Raw genomic sequence first — 18,170 nt, 5'->3', positions numbered from 1 at the left:
GACTTACATAAAGGCATTTTAAATGATCTATGTAATTTATTATTGTGAATTAATTTATCAAATTTTTTTTTTTTAACCTGGTAACAAGCTATTAGCAAAAAAGATAGAAATGTCCATACCAAGGAGAGGTTCTCCATGAAAATATCTTATTTTCCACAGGGGAAGATAGAGATTAGGATGAAGGATTAGGTAGGAGAACATGAAAGAAGAATTTATGCTTCCAGTACAGTATGAGGCAGTAACTGCTGCCTACTTCTTACCTCTGCAACTTATCAGTGCCTACATGAGAAAGCCATTTCTTCTCACTGAGCCCCAGAATTCTTAGCTCAATGATGAATATTATAATAAGACATTTCAGGCTTGAAACAGAAAATGCAAGGAAAAAAACCAAATGTGTTGGAAGGATACACTCTTCCTGTGTGTTTCTACTTTACTCTCACACTCCTACCACACTCACAACATTTCTGATACCGGATGTGTGGAGTTTTTGGTTTTTGTTTTCCCACACCATATAATTCTCTACAACATTAGATGGATGCCCTGCAATTCAATTCAATTCTGAAGCTAACGGGAGTTAGTGCTGCAAGTTAAGGGCTCAGCCCCACAAGACTGCTATCCTCCTCCAAACACCAATCACAAGGAGTAGGTGTCTAGGTCACCTATAACTTCTGTCTCATATGGCTACTGTTAACCTAAAAATAAAAGACCAAAGTGAGAGACAACAAGCATTTATTTGAGATCCAAAAGAATAGTTACTCAGGAAATACTGACCAGGCAGAAAGAAAATTAGGAGGTGAAGACAACAGTTATTTATGAGAAAGGGAAGGGGAACAATTACATGACTAGAAAGAAGAAATTTCTATAGATACAGATAATTTAACATAGTCATGCTAATTCTAAATAATGTCTTTCATTTTCAGTCCCCTAGTCATAATAATCTTTCTTATTATCTTTGCAAATAGCTGTTTGGGCTAAAGTGCTTCTTTAAGCCCAGTTCAAAGGGGTTTTTTGTTTTGTTTTGTTTTGTTTTTTTGCTCGGTTTTAATATTCCCAAGGTCTGAGGCAGATACTATGCAAGGCTGTTCTGGGATGACAGCTCCACCTCCACTTTAGAGTAGCTTCATTTATATTATTTTTCACACTACAAATCCGAGTTTCCCTTGACTCCCTCTTTGAATTTAATCATTTGCCAGTACGGCTCATCAAACTCTGGGAAATATATACTCATGTTTACCATTTTATTTTATAATAAAGGATATGATGAAAGATACAGATGAATAGCCAGACACAGAGATACATAAGGCAGAGTCTATAAGACTCCTCAGTGCAGGAGCTTTTTGTTCCTTGGAGTTGGGGTGTGACACCATCTGGGTACATGAATGTGTTCACCAACCTAGAAGCTTTCTGAATCCCTTCTTCAGGGATTTTTAAGGAGGCTTCATCATGTAGGCATAATTGATCATGAACTTCATTTCCAGCCCCTCTCTCTCGTCAGAAAATGAGGGGTGAGGCTGAAAATTTGAAGCTTCTAATCATTACCTTCTGGTGACCAGCCTCCATCCAGGAGCCCCCCAAGAGTCACTTCATTAGAACAAAAGATATTCTTACCAACCAGGAAATTCCAAGAGATTTAGGAGTTTTGTGTCAAGAACTAGGGTCAAAGACTAAGTGTTAGAAGAAAAGATTTTCCCAGCACTCCTATTTACAAGGATTTTCAGAGTTCTGTATCAGGAACTAGGAACAGAGACCCATATAAACATTTATTATTATTATTATTTCACATCAAGATATGAAAGTGCCAAGTTTGGAAATTAATTGGGTAAGACTAAGAGATCAACTGATATTTCAAAACCCATCTACCAGGGACTATTGCCCAGATAGTACAATTTTTGGTAAAGGGCCCTAGGGGGTAATAGGGAAATACCTATAGTCATTGGTGAGGGATAAGAAGCTCTATAGTGAGAAGGAAGCTGAGAACTGGGGGGAAAAAAAAAAAATTAAAAATTACTGCGTATAACTATATTCTATTCCAATTTGCCTAGACTATGGCTTGAGAATAGAGATTGGATTGCATATTTAAATCAGCATGTGATGTAGATGTGGCATTCCCCTCAAAGTTACTAAAAAAACAAACAAACAAACAAACAAAAAACACTTAAAAAGTAAAATAAAAAGCTCTTTTTAACCATTTTGCATTACCTCCTCTCCTGTAGGGTGGAATAATGTTATGCCTTTGTCAAAAGAATGGGAAATAAGGAGTAGAGTTTGAGAACCACATATATTTTCATTATGCTTTTTATCCCTTTCTCAATTTTTGCAAAAAATTTCTGCAGAGTTTTAGCCTGGCTTCCTCAGGAAATCAGTACTAAATATTAGAAGAATAGCAGTGAATTAAAACACAGATGCAAAAGGTATTAAAATATGAGATATTTTAAGAAATGTATAAAACAACATTGTCAGTGTTAATTACCAGTGAATAATTTTCTCAGTTTCTTTTGTTATATTCATTATGTTTAAATTCTTGTTGTCATTTAAAAAACTAATAGCATGTTAATAACAGTATATTGTGATAAGCATCATAATTGGAATTGTTTAGATTTTTTGTTTAATATTCTGAAGATTATTATAAAATTAAATAACCACAAACAATTTGAAATCAGAGAAAATTAAAATTGTCCCATAATGTGAATTAATGTAAAACTCAAACATAATAGGTCTTAGACTCTTATGTGATCATTTTATTTCTCTGCACAATTTTTACCTAATTAAGGAAAACTAATATTATACTATATTAATTTTATTGCATCATAGCTTTCACAAACATATTTGGTTTATCACAAAATATTTGTTATTTACTTCCTATAAAATCTGTGGCTAGCCTCAGGAATATTATGTACACCCAACTTTTTGACCTAAAACCTGGTTATTATAATAATATCAGTTTTAAAAAAAACCCTTTTAAAATGCTGACTGTGAGTCCATGACAGTGCAGAGAGCTTTACTTATATTATTAAATTCATTCTTTAAAGCAGCCTTATGTGGTAGAGTTGCTATTATTATCACATTTACATCAGGGACAAGTTTACCCAAACTCTATGTGTAGTAATGTATACATCCAATACTGCTCCTAATTTGACTACAAAGCCTAGGATCTTAACTATTTTGCTACACAATAGTGTCAAAGGTAAAGATAGTTTATTGCTCTGTGATAGGTTTTGGAGGATTTTTTTCTAAAGGATTGGTGTCACTTTTCCATGTGGTCTGACACCGGTAAGGGCACAATCTCCACTCTTTTCTTCAGCACTGAGTACCATTATTTTGTTGTGGTTGTTTTATTTAAAATGGGTAAACTATGCAGCCCCCCCCCTTTTTTTTAACTTAAAATATTTTCTAATTAAAGTACTTATTTTGAGAAATTACTCTTCCTGACTTTCTCTCTATTAGGATCTTAGTGTTTTCCTTAGCCACTTGCATGATCTCTTGTTTAAGAATTTAAGTCATCATTTATCCACAGCCCATAGTCTTGCTTCTCTGCTCTGGTATCTTTGAGAATTTCTTCCCTCAAGTTATAATCAACTTGCTTTAGTAGGGGTGAGGTTATCTTACTTTCATTGGCATACTTTATACATATATTGATCAACTCTGTATAAGACCTGGCTAAAGTAATTTCTTCTGAATCTTCTTTGGGTCAGGAAAGCTTCTGTTATATTTTAATCTTCGGAAGGACAAATCAAAATAACCTTAAAAGAAAGACCAGCAGTTTTTTTTATAAGCCTGGAAAGACAAACTATTTTAAACTTGTATAATAATGACCTTATTATAGCTCAATGCAGTTACTTACAGAATTCCAGGTGTTAAAACTGATGGAGATGCAGATGCACCCTATGTTGAACTATAACTCACATACATTAGATTGGCTGCTATTTTTAGAACATGTTGGCTTCTATTTCTAAATTATCTCTGATTTGTAAGCATTTTTAACCTGTACTTTTGCAAGTATTTAGTGATTAAGGAAAGAACATGTTCTTTATAACATCTGGTGACGAGGTACCAAGATTATTTTAGAAGAGTTATTTAGAGGATTACTATCCCACTTCAGATATTTATAGAAAAGAAACTTCAGTTTTAAGTTTCTTAATAATGTATTAATGCATACACTGTGATTAATACACATGTAGTGTGCTCTGATCACTAAATCTTTGGAATATGTACTTTGTAGAAATGATTTTTAAAAATTGCATTGGCCATTGTGTATTTATGTGAATTGGTCTAAATGTAATTGGTTATATAATTATATTATAAATGGAAATACTTAGTATGATAATATTACATGGATCATGAAAAATATCAATTCTTCAGAGATAACGAGACGCTATCCTATCACTTTAATTATGATATTACTAAGAGTAATAGTTACTTTTCTCCCAACAACATATGATGTGCCAGATACTGACCTAAGTGAATATATATGTTCTCTCTCTCTATTTTCACAAAACCTATGAGATAAAATTCTAATTTTATATCTGTAAACTGAAACACAAAGCATTACCAAAGGTAATTTATTTATGCTATCTTAAAACAAGGTAAAGAAAGTACCAGTACAAAATCCAAAACAAATCAGAAAATATTGATGTACAAGTGCTTGATTTTAAATAATTTCATATTTTTTATTAAAATTTATTAAAATTATGAATTAGATGTTAATGATAAGTAAATTCTTCAGGACTAAAATTTGTGGATTTTGTGTCATAGTTACTTGTGTGTGTGTATGTATGTGTATGCATGCGTATGTGCTAATATTTAAGACAAAACTCTTATTAAAATTTTTCAAATTAAGAGGACTGAATAAAATATTATTTTCAATCATTAGTGTGCTTTTGAGTCTTAGAACACTTACCAAGATTAAAAAATCCTACTAGGTAATGACCAATCACAGTGCAGTTGTTGCTTTCCTAAGCACAATTCTACGTGAGTTTACGAACTGTGTACACTCATCTAGAATGAAATTTGTACTTTATTAGGAGATGGCATGATCTTTATTTATCATTAAAAATCAATCAGATACATTTATCAATTATTAGTCAATTATTATTTTTAAATCAATCAGATACATTTATCAATTATTAGTCAATTATTATTTTATTATTTATTGAGTGGGAACTGTGTCATTTGAAATTAACACATACATATATGCAAACTTTTCATATTAATAGAGATAATTATACATTGAGATAATTGTGCTCTTAGTTAATACCAATTACAGTAAAACACTGACTACTTATAGGTTGTCATTTATTATGCTTAAACTGTGAAAAAGAAAAAAAATCAAAGAATCATTTTCATCTCAAGAAACTAACATTCTAAGAAAAGAGGAAGGTGAACTTTCTTTGAAGGACCAGATAGTAAAAGTTTTAGGCTTTGGGCCCTACATCTTCTTTCACAACCACTCAACTCTTCCATAACAACACCGAAGAAGTCATAAAGAAGTAATAAGTGTGGCTGTGTTTTCAAAACATTGTATTTACAAAAATAAGTGGTAGGCTAGATTTGGTCCATGGACTATAGTTTGCTGACCGCTAATCTGAGTGCTGATACAAACAGACATGGGGAAATATTAATATATATAAAACAGCAGTAATTGTTTAAGACATTAATGAAATAAATGTAATTATAGAGATATATATTAAGATTTGCCGAAGTATGTCACAGATTATTTTATCTACTCTTTAAGTATTTTAAGATTTTGATATATTGTAATTTTGACTTTCAATATCTCTATAGAGAAAATAATTATATGACATAGTCTTTAAAATATAATAAATAGTCAAACTTGAAATAAATGTCATAGTAACCATATTTTTGTTTACCAGGATTCCATTTTAGTAGCCAAATTCTCACTTAGTAGCACCAAAATTTAAAACATCACTAATGGTTCAAAGAAAATATATGGAACGTTATCTACATTTCCTTTGAAACAGATCCATTGAAGTTTTATTTGGAAATACTTGTCTACTTTCATCATCACTTCCAAATTGATTGGACGTTTATATTTTATTTTCTTCTTATTTGATATAAAATAGAGTAGATACATGTCAGGTAATTAAAGTTCAAAATAGACAGGTTTTAGACAAAAGCCTAAGCCTGCTAGTATATGGTATCATTATTGAGCTCATTCCACAGTTTTCTCGAAATAACTATAATGCTATTCATAAAATATACTGGAAAGCGAATGCATTGAAGCACTAAATGACTTCTGTGTTATATTCTGCCATCAGTGTATGTGGTTTTCAACAATAAAGTGAATTTTATTAGACAATTTACTTGGTATGTTCTGGATTTTTTTACTGTGAATATGTGGGAAGTTTAAAGAATATTATTGTTGCAATATCCAGAAAGTGCATGTATTATATATAGCTTGTATTTTTACATAGCAGTAGCTCTGCAGCTATATATTTAGAGATGCATTTTTTAAATCTGAAAATGTAAATTTAAATTGATAGCTTTCCATAAGTGATTGAGAAGTCACATACGCATAACATTTTCAATAGGCTATGATAAATAATGCCACCGGCATAAGAAATCAGTGGGTCAAATGAGTGGGACATTATTCTCCCTCTGAAATTTGTAGACTCTATGCAAAACATGTATTTAAAGGGCTATTTAAAATGTCTTCTGAATATGAGGTTTGCAGGAATTTCAGAGGAGAGATGTATTTCAATGGGCTTACATTTTTTGTGTCTTTATTAATTGCATAATCAAATGCTTTGGCTCATTATATTTTCTACTGAATAAGCATTTTAAGTAAAATTAAAATAATTAATACAGCTCCATAGTTCTCAAATCCATAAAATGCTTCTTAATTTAAACAGCATTGTGGAAAAATTTAATTGTATGCATTTAGGGATATTTGCTTTTGAAAAGCAAAGCAGACACCTGTCTAAATTCGTAGTGTCTTTATGCTATACTGAGGGAGTGGGATCTCTTCCTTATCTTGGGCTCTCTTGTTTGCTTTTCAGTTGCTGCGAATGTGGCTGTGGAAGGGCTTCTTCACTGTGCGCTGTTGCCCATCCAAGCCTAATATGGTTAGTGTTCCCCTCCCGCTTTCACTACTATGTGATGTCCCACCTATATGTATTATTGTCAGCATTCTTTTTTTTTTTTCTTCCATCTGTGTACATTTTAACAGTAGTACACCAGTTACACTTTAACAGAATAGTAGAATGAAACTGATTCCCAAAGGGGAATTTTAACAAGTGTTTTCACAATGGATAATTTCAAATAAAATGTATATATAGCCCATCATCCCTATGTCAAGCGTTCATACTTCTCTTTCAAGGCTTTTACTGTGGTCCTGATTTAAACCAAGAAGTTATAAGGTTGTAGCATCCATTTTACATTTAACATGTTGCTGTTTTTATTGTTCCATTAAGATTAAAATCATATCATACATGGAAATAGAATGGTACTTCTGTCAAGGTGAAATCACCTTTTCTGTCTCCCAGAACCATGGAATGATCATAACATACTGGGGTCTTCTAGTTTCATAATCGTTGTGGATACATTTGACATTGGACAATGGAACCACATGTAATTTTAAGTGGTTTACTTAAATTTTAAGCTTGAATTATTTCAGATATTAGAAGTGATATTTTTAATTTCATTCTAATGCAATAAAATATATGAATATTTTGGGGATCAATGTCCAAATGGTTAATATTAATTAGTGGCATGTGCAAATTCTTAATATATATATGGGTTATAGCTATAAACTGTAGGCTAGAATGTAAGACCAGAAAACTCTAGTCACAGATTGAAAAGGACTCCTACACAATAGTGAACAACCTTGTAAAAAGTAAAATACTCCAGATAATTTCTTTCTAGATTAGAATCTAAATACCTGTCCTACTGTATTGAGTTGTTATTTGTAATCAAAATATGCCAAGAAAAGCTATTTTGAAAGTATTTTAGAGAATTATAGAGTTTCCTTGAGGCATTTTAAATGGTTACTTATATTCTCTAGGTGTAAATTAATTTTAGTCCATTCAAAAATCTCTGGTATGAATGAGTGTGCATGCATACATAGAAGTGAAAAGTGGTGTAATAGATACCAATGATTTTCTGAGAATAAAGGTCAACATATAAAATTCAAATTTCTTTTTCTCAATCTTTTGAAATTTATATATTTAAAAAAATGTTGTTTTTAATAATAAAGTGCATATTTGTTCCAAATCATTTAATTTAGGAAATTCTTTTATGAGCTTGGGACTTCAATGATAAAACTATAAAAAAAAAAAAAAAAGGAATCTGAACTCTGGCAATGGCTAGTATACATAAATGGCTTTACACTGATTTTTTTTTTTTTTTACTTTTCTATGAAAAACTAAAAAAGGTTGCTGAATTATTCATTTTACTTGAGTCTGGAGTATAGTTGTTATAAGAGATAAATTATCACTGAAGCAGAATAGGCAGAATCTGTATCTTGAAAAAAAAATAAAATTAACATCCAGGTTTACCATGAACTAAATATCAAAGATATCTTAACAGGAGTATGAATATTTATGAAGCCATGACTTAGAAAGTATTAGCAAAAACTAACTTTAGCTGAATTTATTTATTTTATTTATTTTAATTTAATTAATTTATTATTATTCTCATTTTTTTTTTTTAGGCGAGGCAACCCTTGGTTGACCTCACAGATTGCAAGGACCTTGTCAGTTTACAATCTCTTGTTTTTTTTTATTTTTTTTTTTTATGCCTACAGCACCTGGTCTTCTTAGATAGTCTCTCATATAAGTATTAACCAGGCCCAACCTTGCTAGCTGGATTTGTAATGCTTGGTTTTTAAAATATCTCTTTCTACTCCGTAGTTGGCTTCAGGAAGTTTTTAAAGTAAACAAAAGAAAAGAGAAAAAATGGGAAGGTGGAACATTTTCTTCACAAAGAACACACCAGAAAACCTAAAACAAAAATATTTTCCTAATATTTTCTTTAAATAACATTAGTAATCATGGAGGCAGTTAGTTCCTTTGTGTGTGTGACTGTAAATTTGCGTGTATGTCTGTTCACAAGAAAAAAAAGAATATGCTTATTTACCCAATAAAATGCTAAGTTTTTGTGGAAAGATTTATGGAACAACCAGAATTTTTAAATGCATTCTTATTAAAACAAAACAAAATAAAGCAAAAGAAGCAAACTTTAATTGAACTTAAATAAATTAGTAAGAAAGTTGTCCAAGGTTATTACTGGGGAGGAATGAAAGCTAAAAATGTTTGTTGCTGTGCTTTCTGAACTTTTACTTCATAATTTCAAGTCATTATAAGGTTTTAGTTAAAGATACTATTTGTTTAGATGAAAGCATTGGGAAAAAAATCAATCTGAGATATTAAAAATTAAGACTGAGAAGAATAATTTTCCTATTAGAGCGAGTTAAATACTGAGAAATCTTGTCCTGAAATCTTGTCACCTAATTTTGTATGTAAAATCATATCAGCATTTGTCAATTATCACATAAATAATTTCCAAGAAACGTTCTGTCATCGTTTATGAACAGACATATTTACAATTATAAAGCAGAGGTTGTTAAATATTTTGAGATTTTGGAACCTCTTTGTTTTTCATTTCTTGAAAGACAACTCATGAATACAAGTGTGGTTCGTTTTGACCTTAATATAATGCAATGCATATACGCGAAAATTGTTCACTGTAAATATAGTGGCTTTAGGAACACTTTGTATATCTTCTGGAAATTTTTGGGTCTGAAAAGCATAATTTTAAAACCATTGATCTAAATCTTTGATTCTGCAATGCAACTGTATTAAAGCTTCTGCAAGGCTCTGGAGTTCTGAGTTTTATTCTGTCATATTTTTCCACCAGGAAACTTTGCTCCATTATTTTTTGAAATGTATCGTGTACCGTTTATAAGATGAAATTTATAATTATATATTGCCAGTTTTGATCTTAAATTATTTTTCATCACTCTGGTTGCCCACTCTGTTGTGCAACCTGTACATATGCAAATAATATCAATATTTCAAATTTTTTCTACTTTGACTGAAATCTACCCAGCAATGACAGATATTTCTGTACTATTTCTAAATGAAACCCAAATGCCTAGATTTTAGGCATCTTGTCCCCAAGACTGCCTACATTTTTGTCAGAGGTATTTTTTATTAGCAATTTTTGACTTTATGCTGTCACAACTAGTGACAGCAAATCTCTAGTCATTGTTTTATTTCTCAAAAAAAAAAATCTATTTTTACAAACGTTCAGTGTTGATTTGATTATTTTAATACAAATAAGGTATTAATGCATGTAATTCAAAAATACCATTATCATTTATGCCTTGATATTTATTTGTGTTTATGCTTACAGAAACTAATATATATTTATATTATATATATATAACGTAATATTTATTGTAAGTTCCTCTGAAAAGTACCATAGTCCCAAAGTAGTAGCTTTTTCTTGCATTTCTTAAATTCAAAAATATGTCAGACTAGTTTCTTCATTTACTGTATGTTTTCTAGTGTTTTCATGTCATTTACTGCTTCTTCTGAGAGGTTCAAGCAGCAAGAGAAATGGAGTTCACTGTTCTGAAAGTAGAGATATTTAAATTCTTAATTTGTTCATTGATTTGTGATTTTTAGGAAATTATCTCATTTTTTAGAATTAAAAAATATTTTAATCAGAAACACAAAGGATAAACTTTATCTTCTTTTATAATGCATAACTTAAAAACAAAAACAAACACACTTTTCTGACCAAAAATAACATGAATTACATTGAAACATTATCTGAATTTTCCAATGAACCATTTTTCTGTTTCTATTTTAACTGAAACTTTCTTGAAATTTTAAGTATGCAAACTTTTATTTTCACATACACTTAACAGAGAGTATTCCACTTATCTTCACAAGATTTCTTGGAGTTATGTGGAAGTTCTATTCCATTTTATAGAATTTGGAAAGAGACATAGAGAATGAAGTCATCTTTTTGTAATAATTCTAGGCCCCCATTTAAAGTGCTCATGGCAGGTAGATGTGAGGTTTGCCTGCAACATATATAAAATATATTAAATTCCAACTGAAGTCTTGATATATAAACTGCTCCAAAATCCCTCTTTATTGAGAATCTTAAACTATGGGAGATAGTCAATGGACCTACTCTAATTGAGATAGTCAATGGTCACAACCATGAAATAGTTTAAAAATGAATAGAAAATTATCTACTTCAGCATTAGGACAAAATTTGTTGAAAACGAGGTGACTTAATCTTCACATGTCATACTTTATAAAATGTGTTTTTATGTCAAAATTCTATGTTAATTAAAATTTAAATCAATGCTGAAAAGTCTAATTAATCTGAGTTTTTTGAAGTATTTGAAATTGTTCATCTTATTATTACTAATTCTAAAAGAATTTGAAGAGTTCATTAATATTTACAAATTCATGTATAGTATACTATTTTGGAAAGTGTTTTTTTTTTTTTCTTTTACAATATGGAGGTGAAAATGATAAATAAGGCATAAAATAAAAATAAGTTAGCTTCTCACATTGCCGTTAATCATTGGGTGGTTAGTAAACTTGATAGAATGTGAGATGGGAAACCTAGCAAGCTATGTCCTCATTTTGTGTGGTATAATAATCACTTCAATCCCATATTTAAGGAAAGTGTGTTTTTAAACATGAGTACATTTTCTTTCAGTATATTTGAGAATTTTCAGTAAACAGTAATAGAACAGTTGCATTATTTGTGTGTGTAACTTACTTCTATCTGTAAGGAACTCAAAATCCCAGTACCTAACTACACGAATGAAGAACATATGAATGAGAATCCTAAGGTCTTGCTAGTAAGGCAACCTAATATACAATGTCCCATTTTACTGCATTTTCACTCAAATGCTTATTAAAAAATGTAGTCTTGTAAAACAAAATTTAATATGTTTCCAGTATTTATTAGATATATTAATAAACAAATGTGTATATGCTTCTTTGTTTTATGAGGCTGAGCTAGCTGAGCTAGCTGAGCTTCTATTAAAATTACCTTTGTTCATTTGGAGAGAATCCTGAAGTGAAAAAGTCAAACTATTTCTCCAAAAGTTGTAACTTATTCTTTTCAAGATTCCAGCAATAAAATTCTTAAATACAATGTTATACAGTGGTTGAAGTGGTGATTATGTCTGAACCAAGAGAGAGTACATATGTGGAAAAATGTGGTTTTAAAAGAGGCTAAAATTACAAGGAGCTTTCATTTTCCATAAGCAAAACATATCTACTCTAATGTTTGCTGCAATTTGTTGCCTTTCTTGAATCTATTTGTTTTAAAGTGTAAGTAAAGCATTTCTTAATCTGGAAAATAGAGGAACAATTTAGGAGTGTCCATTTCTGCATATATTCACTATTTTAAGAAATCAATGCAAAAAACATTCCTGGTACACCATTGCACCCCTCCTCACTTTATTTATAATTAAAGTGAAAAGATATTCAATCAGTTTTTATTCCTATAGCCTAAAGTAATGGGAAAATCTGATTCTGTGGAAGCTATTGTTGAGCAAGGATCTACAATCTCCTCTGGCTACTCTATTCACTCATTTACCCTCATTGGCCATTTAGTAATTTACTTATTCTGTGCATCACTTGGTGCTCTGGAGGGCTTGACATTTATACCTCTCATTTATTATCAAATTCTTAATTTACATTCAAGAACTAAATTACTCATTGGCATATTCATCTATACATAAATATTATTGTTCACTATTTCATGTATTACGAAAATTTCAAATATCCAAATTTAGGATGTTATAGCTAGGGCCAAGTTTTAAGATCAGCTTTAGTATCATCAAGAATGTGTTTAGTACCAAATTCTTAAGTATGAGAGAAAATAAATTGATTTCCAAATTACCTTTAGAGTCATTGCTATATTTATGTATTAAGCATCTCTCTAGGACTTCTTAGTAAATATTAATGAATATGAATTATGGCTACATGTAATATGATTTCTCATGTTCACCTCTACTACACAAAATAAAACAGCATTATTTTCTAGAAGAAAATGAGTATAAAAGACTAGAAGATAATTCCTGTAATAACAAACATTACAGATATTTTTAGTACAATGATATCAAAGCTTATTAAAATTGTGCTATGAAGCAAAATGAAGAAACTATTTTCTATTCAGAAAAAAATGGTTCTAGAAGGTAGGAGTTATAATTTATGTACAGCATGGTAATTTCGATGACAGTTGGAAAGGTAAAAATCATGCATCTGGAGCAGGTACAGTAGATGATACTGAATACACAGGCTTCCCTCACTGCTTTGCTAGTGAGGCTGAACCACTGCTTGAGTGCCAGTCTCTGCCAGCTGCACTTATACTTGCTGTATCTTATTGAGGCTCGTTTTAATGATGCTTTGGGGGGCGGGAGGGTCCAGAACTTAATTTTATATGTTAATGTGACATGCAGCCGTATATGTTATAGAGCTCCAGAGATGCCCGTAGTCAAAAATAATTCCTTTCTATTGCCCTCCTGGCTCTCACCCTAGGCATTAAAATGTTAACCGCTCCTCATCAAGGTATTCCCAAATTAGTTTTAAGATGAGATCCAAAGCTTTATTTTCATTTTATATGAGAATTTGCATGCAATTTAAATATCTATGAGGCTTATTTAATGATAAGGACTATTTGAAGAACCAAGTTCGAACGCTTAAATTTTTTTGAAGGTAGGAGAGTTGAAGGTGAAGTAGATTTTTGTTCTCTAATGTAAACTACAAAACTTGTATACTCTTTAGTACTCTTTAGAATTCCCTTTAGAAAGTTTTTTTTTTTTTCAGTGTCATAAATAACATAAATCTCAGGATGATTTCACACAGTTGTATTTAAAACATTGATAAAATAAAGATAACCTCTCTGGAGGCACATAACTTAAAGATTGAAAAAATAATATAAGATCTAGAAAAGTTATGAACAATGTATTAAAATAACTTAAATGTCAACTTGAATAGTCCAAATATAATTGCAATATAGTTTCATTTGTTTTTTCTCTCCGAGGTGATTCAAGATGTTTTAATGGCTCTTGAATGACAAATGCTTCTAAGTGTTGTGAATAAAACTTGAAAAACCACCAGATCCCCATTGTGTATTTTTCCTCACCCAAGAACACTATACATATTAAGTACATTACCTCAAGTTTACTAAAATTTTGCTAGCTATACTTTATTAATAAATTGCCAATTCTTTAAGATAATAAAAAGAAGATAATTTTATTTTTTTTCAAAAATGGCACAAGGATAGGTTGTGTTATCTATTTTGCATAATATATATGTAATTATTTACTAGGAAATGATATAGAATAAAATGTTTCATTTTTATATATATATATATATATATATATATATATATATATATATATATATATATTTAAGAAACATCTTAGAATATGTAACTAAGGACCAGTCCTTGTTAGTTGTCAATTGGACATTTCATTTAGATCACCTAATAGTTTTCAACCAATTTTGTAATGACAATATTTTGTCAACCTTCCATTTTGGTTATATTGTCTTTACACAGAAATAAATTGCAATTTTGTATTCAATAAATTCAATTTTGTTATGAAAGCTTATGAAAAGCAATTTAAATATTTTTATTTTTGTCAGTTGTTGTAATGTTATATGGTTAATGATGTACCATGCCAACTTAGTATTCATTAGTGTACTTCTCCACACACTTGTCACTGTGTAGAGACAATCAGAATATTATTCACTCATTCATTTATTCATTCATCAATGTGACAAATATTTTTAGTGGCAGCTTTGAGCCAGGTGTTAGGCTACTGCAGAAATTTAGAGATGAATGCTAAGTTGCTACCATTTAAGAAACTGACAAATTGGTAAGAGAGTCAAAATTATATGCAAATTATTATGTTGCATTGCAGAATGGAAATCACACCATGAGAGGGGTATAGAAAGCTATTGGGTTCGGAGGGGGAAAGATTACATTAAGTTAAGATATCAGGAAAAAAAGCATGAATACAAAATTTGAACTGTACTTTGATAAATGGAAATGCTTAGGTGGAATATTTGAGGTTCACGAACCAGTATGTGCAAATGTATGGAAGCGTGGAAAAATATCCTGGAGTTCTGAGGATAAAGTTTAATACAATGGAAGATAACAGTTGGAGATGATGTAGGAAATGTACATGAGGGCTACATTTAGGAATCTACCTTATTATTTTATTGAAGATTTTGCAGGAGACAGCTAATATAAAAGTATCTTATTTATAGTAATTTGCTACATCCATGTCTAGTATAGTTTAGTCCAGCTATTATAGAATGTAGAGGTATCTCAGTTTAGAGGCACTAATAGTAATCTAAATGAAAAATAACAAGGTCTTCACTGAGGAATAAATAGAGCTAATGAAAAGGAGGAGATGGATCACAAGACATTTGTATTATATAATATTCGAGATTTGACAACTAATTTGTTTGAAGTACCAAGAATAGGGCTTTGATTTCAAGGGATCTAGGCCATAGCAGTGTTATTAACCATAAAAGAAGATGGAAGATCAAAATTGGAAGTTAAGAGAAATATATTGATTTTTTAAAAATTTATTGAGTTTGAATGCCAGTAAATATCCCTATAAAATAAATTAGTGAGAAATAAGAGTGTAACTTTCAAAAGAATTAAACCAGAGGTTTTAGATAAAGTTTTAGGTGATATTAATTAAATTGATGGAAATGTATGGGTTGACAGTGGAGAGCCAGAGAAATTCATGCAGAGGACCTATGGACATGGCCACATAAATGAAGAGAGGAGCAAGAAGCATCAAAAAATGTAGTTAGGGATTTTAGTCCATCATGTGAGATTAAAAACTAAGAAAAAGTCTTTGGATTTAAATGTGAATATGCCATTAATGAAACTTGAAAGATTTTTGTAGATAATAGAGCAGATTAAAAGGACTTGCAAGTTAAATAGTTGAGAAAAACAGAAAAGACAAAGATTTAGTGACTGAAGCTGAGAGGAGTGTAGCTTGTGGTGAATTTAGTGAATACACTTGATAGTGAATCAAGTGTATGTGAGTATGAAAAGAGCCAGTGGAGCAACGGAAGACTACAAAATAAGAGAAAAGAAATACAAGTAAATTATTAAGGTGCTGAAGGTGAAAGACTGTTGGATCAGAGACAGATTTGGGGCATTCATCCTGAAAAGAAGCGGTAACCTCTGAGCAGGCAAAAAAAAAAAAAGTAAAAGAGAAAGGGAACAGAAAAATATATGGTTTATGGTGTATGGTGAAGAGAAGTTTAAAAATAGGTTTGGAGCGCTTTCAACTTCTTAGTGAAATGTAGAGAAGTGTGAGGGATACTCGGTAGAGAAATAAGACGCATCCCAAAGGAGTTATTGGTGTTATTTCATACTACTAGTGTGAAAATCAGTTAGGGTTGCAGTTGTTTCAATTGCATTTTATGCTTCTGGTCTTGATGTGATTCACCACTTGGAGATGTGGTTAATTATAGCTTACTCTGTTCCAGGCGGTGTGGTTACAGCAAAGCAAAACAAGACCCAGAGGAGGAAAAGATGCATTTTCATAATGGGCACAGTAAGCACATCGTAAAACCTCAAATGATAACAAAATAGGGGAGACTTTTTAGTTATTTTGATTTATTTTCAGGTGAGATTTGTAATAACTGACCAAAAATATTGTGTTAAAAAATGTTAAGTGTTTTGTTACATTCCTGTAAGACATGTAGGCTTAGGGCATTGCCAGCTGACTCTAGGCAACAGTAAGATGGTTTATTCAATTCTTTAAAGCATACTTTCATTATAACCATTAAAATAAAAGCCTATGCTTAATATAAAATATTATATTTCAAACCAAATTTCCAGGCCAATTCTAATTCCTAACAACACATTCAATAGAAATTTCTTTAAATAACACCACTAGATTACAGGAATGAAATTTCTGTTGTTTTTTTTTTTCTTTTTCTAGCATTATAGCAGGAATTTCCATGAGCAGATCCTGTAGCAGCAACCGTGGTCAAAATGATTTGAAAATGGCTACACTTTTAAGAAATGCAGAATATCATGTTTTAATATGAGCTTTAAAAATTAGCCTAAATGAGTGCTAATTAATGGTATTTTAATATGTTCATTTTGTCATTAATAGTACAGTGTGAGTTGTTTTGTCAGGTAAATGACAAAAAGAGTTTCTTTTATTTCTGTCACTCTGCCATGTCTATAAAAATAAAAAATCATTAAAGCTATAATTCATGCTATAAAGAGTAAAGTATTTTTTTTATAGTCTTATCCTGTTTAATGTTATTTATCCTCAAAAAGCACTGTGAGGGTGATATTGGTAGCTTTTAAATGTGATGAAACTGAGGCTAACAGAATGTTGAGTCTTGTATAAGCCCTTGCAGTAATACAAATAGAATGAGAAGTAGAACTTCTCTTTTTCTTTTGACTTCTATGTCAGTCTATTGGACAAAAAGCAAAGAAAAGTTATTTTAAATGATTTTTTATAAAACAAAAATTAAATCTCTCTGATGATAATTTAGGTGAGACATAGACTAACAAACAACAAATAAACCACTAGCATTTCATCAGCCAGTTTAGTAAACAAAACTGTCCTAGTTTGCCTCAAAGACTGACTCTCTGAACATTAGTGTTGAAAGATGTATTCACTTAGAATTATTGGCACATATACATTACTTGTAAAACCAACCATAAAATTTTCTAAAATTATAAAAGTGAGATAGCTGAATAAATGACTCCAATGACTCAGGAGAGAGTCTGTCCTTGAAGCTTGGCCACTTGTAGGAATTAGGGATTTAAGCGACAGTTGCATGTTAATAACATTTATAATTTCACTCATCTATCACAAGCACTTCTATGTTAATGCCAATTTATTTTTACAGTTAAACTTCCAGGAGTAAGAACTTATATTGATCCACATACCTATGAGGATCCCAACCAAGCTGTCCATGAATTTGCCAAGGAGATAGAAGCTTCATGCATCACCATTGAAAGAGTTATTGGAGCAGGTACCACAGTGTATTTAATTCAGACCTTTAATTTGTGTTTAATACAGAATGTAATATGGCAAAGCCCTGATCTAACACAGAATGTTTTTAATTTTTTATAACTGACTCGCTTTCAAAGCGGTGTATAATTGATCATAT

The 18,170-nt window shown here is 30.8% G+C and overlaps 1 protein-coding gene across 7 annotated transcripts in view; it reads left to right on the top strand.

The window, feature by feature from the left end:
• EPHA5 (EPH receptor A5) overlaps positions 1-18,170 on the top strand; it is a 307,470-nt gene that overhangs the window by 251,415 nt on the left and 37,885 nt on the right. For 4 of the 7 annotated variants that reach the window (XM_039845323.1, XM_039845328.1, XM_039845327.1 and 1 more), the window contains 3 exons: positions 7,017-7,082; positions 16,521-16,588; positions 17,907-18,032. In XM_039845323.1, coding sequence (XP_039701257.1) covers positions 7,017-7,082; positions 16,521-16,588; positions 17,907-18,032 — 260 coding nt within the window. The remainder of the gene's footprint in view (positions 1-7,016; positions 7,083-16,520; positions 16,589-17,906; positions 18,033-18,170) is intronic. The other 3 variants (XM_039845329.1, XM_039845325.1, XM_039845326.1) reach the window with 1 other exon arrangement.

This window comes from Pteropus medius, unplaced genomic scaffold (genome assembly GCF_902729225.1).
Source record: "Pteropus medius unplaced genomic scaffold, Ma_sr-lr_union100, whole genome shotgun sequence".
Lineage (NCBI taxonomy): Eukaryota > Metazoa > Chordata > Mammalia > Chiroptera > Pteropodidae > Pteropus > Pteropus medius.
This window is presented reverse-complemented; position numbering and strand designations above follow the sequence as displayed.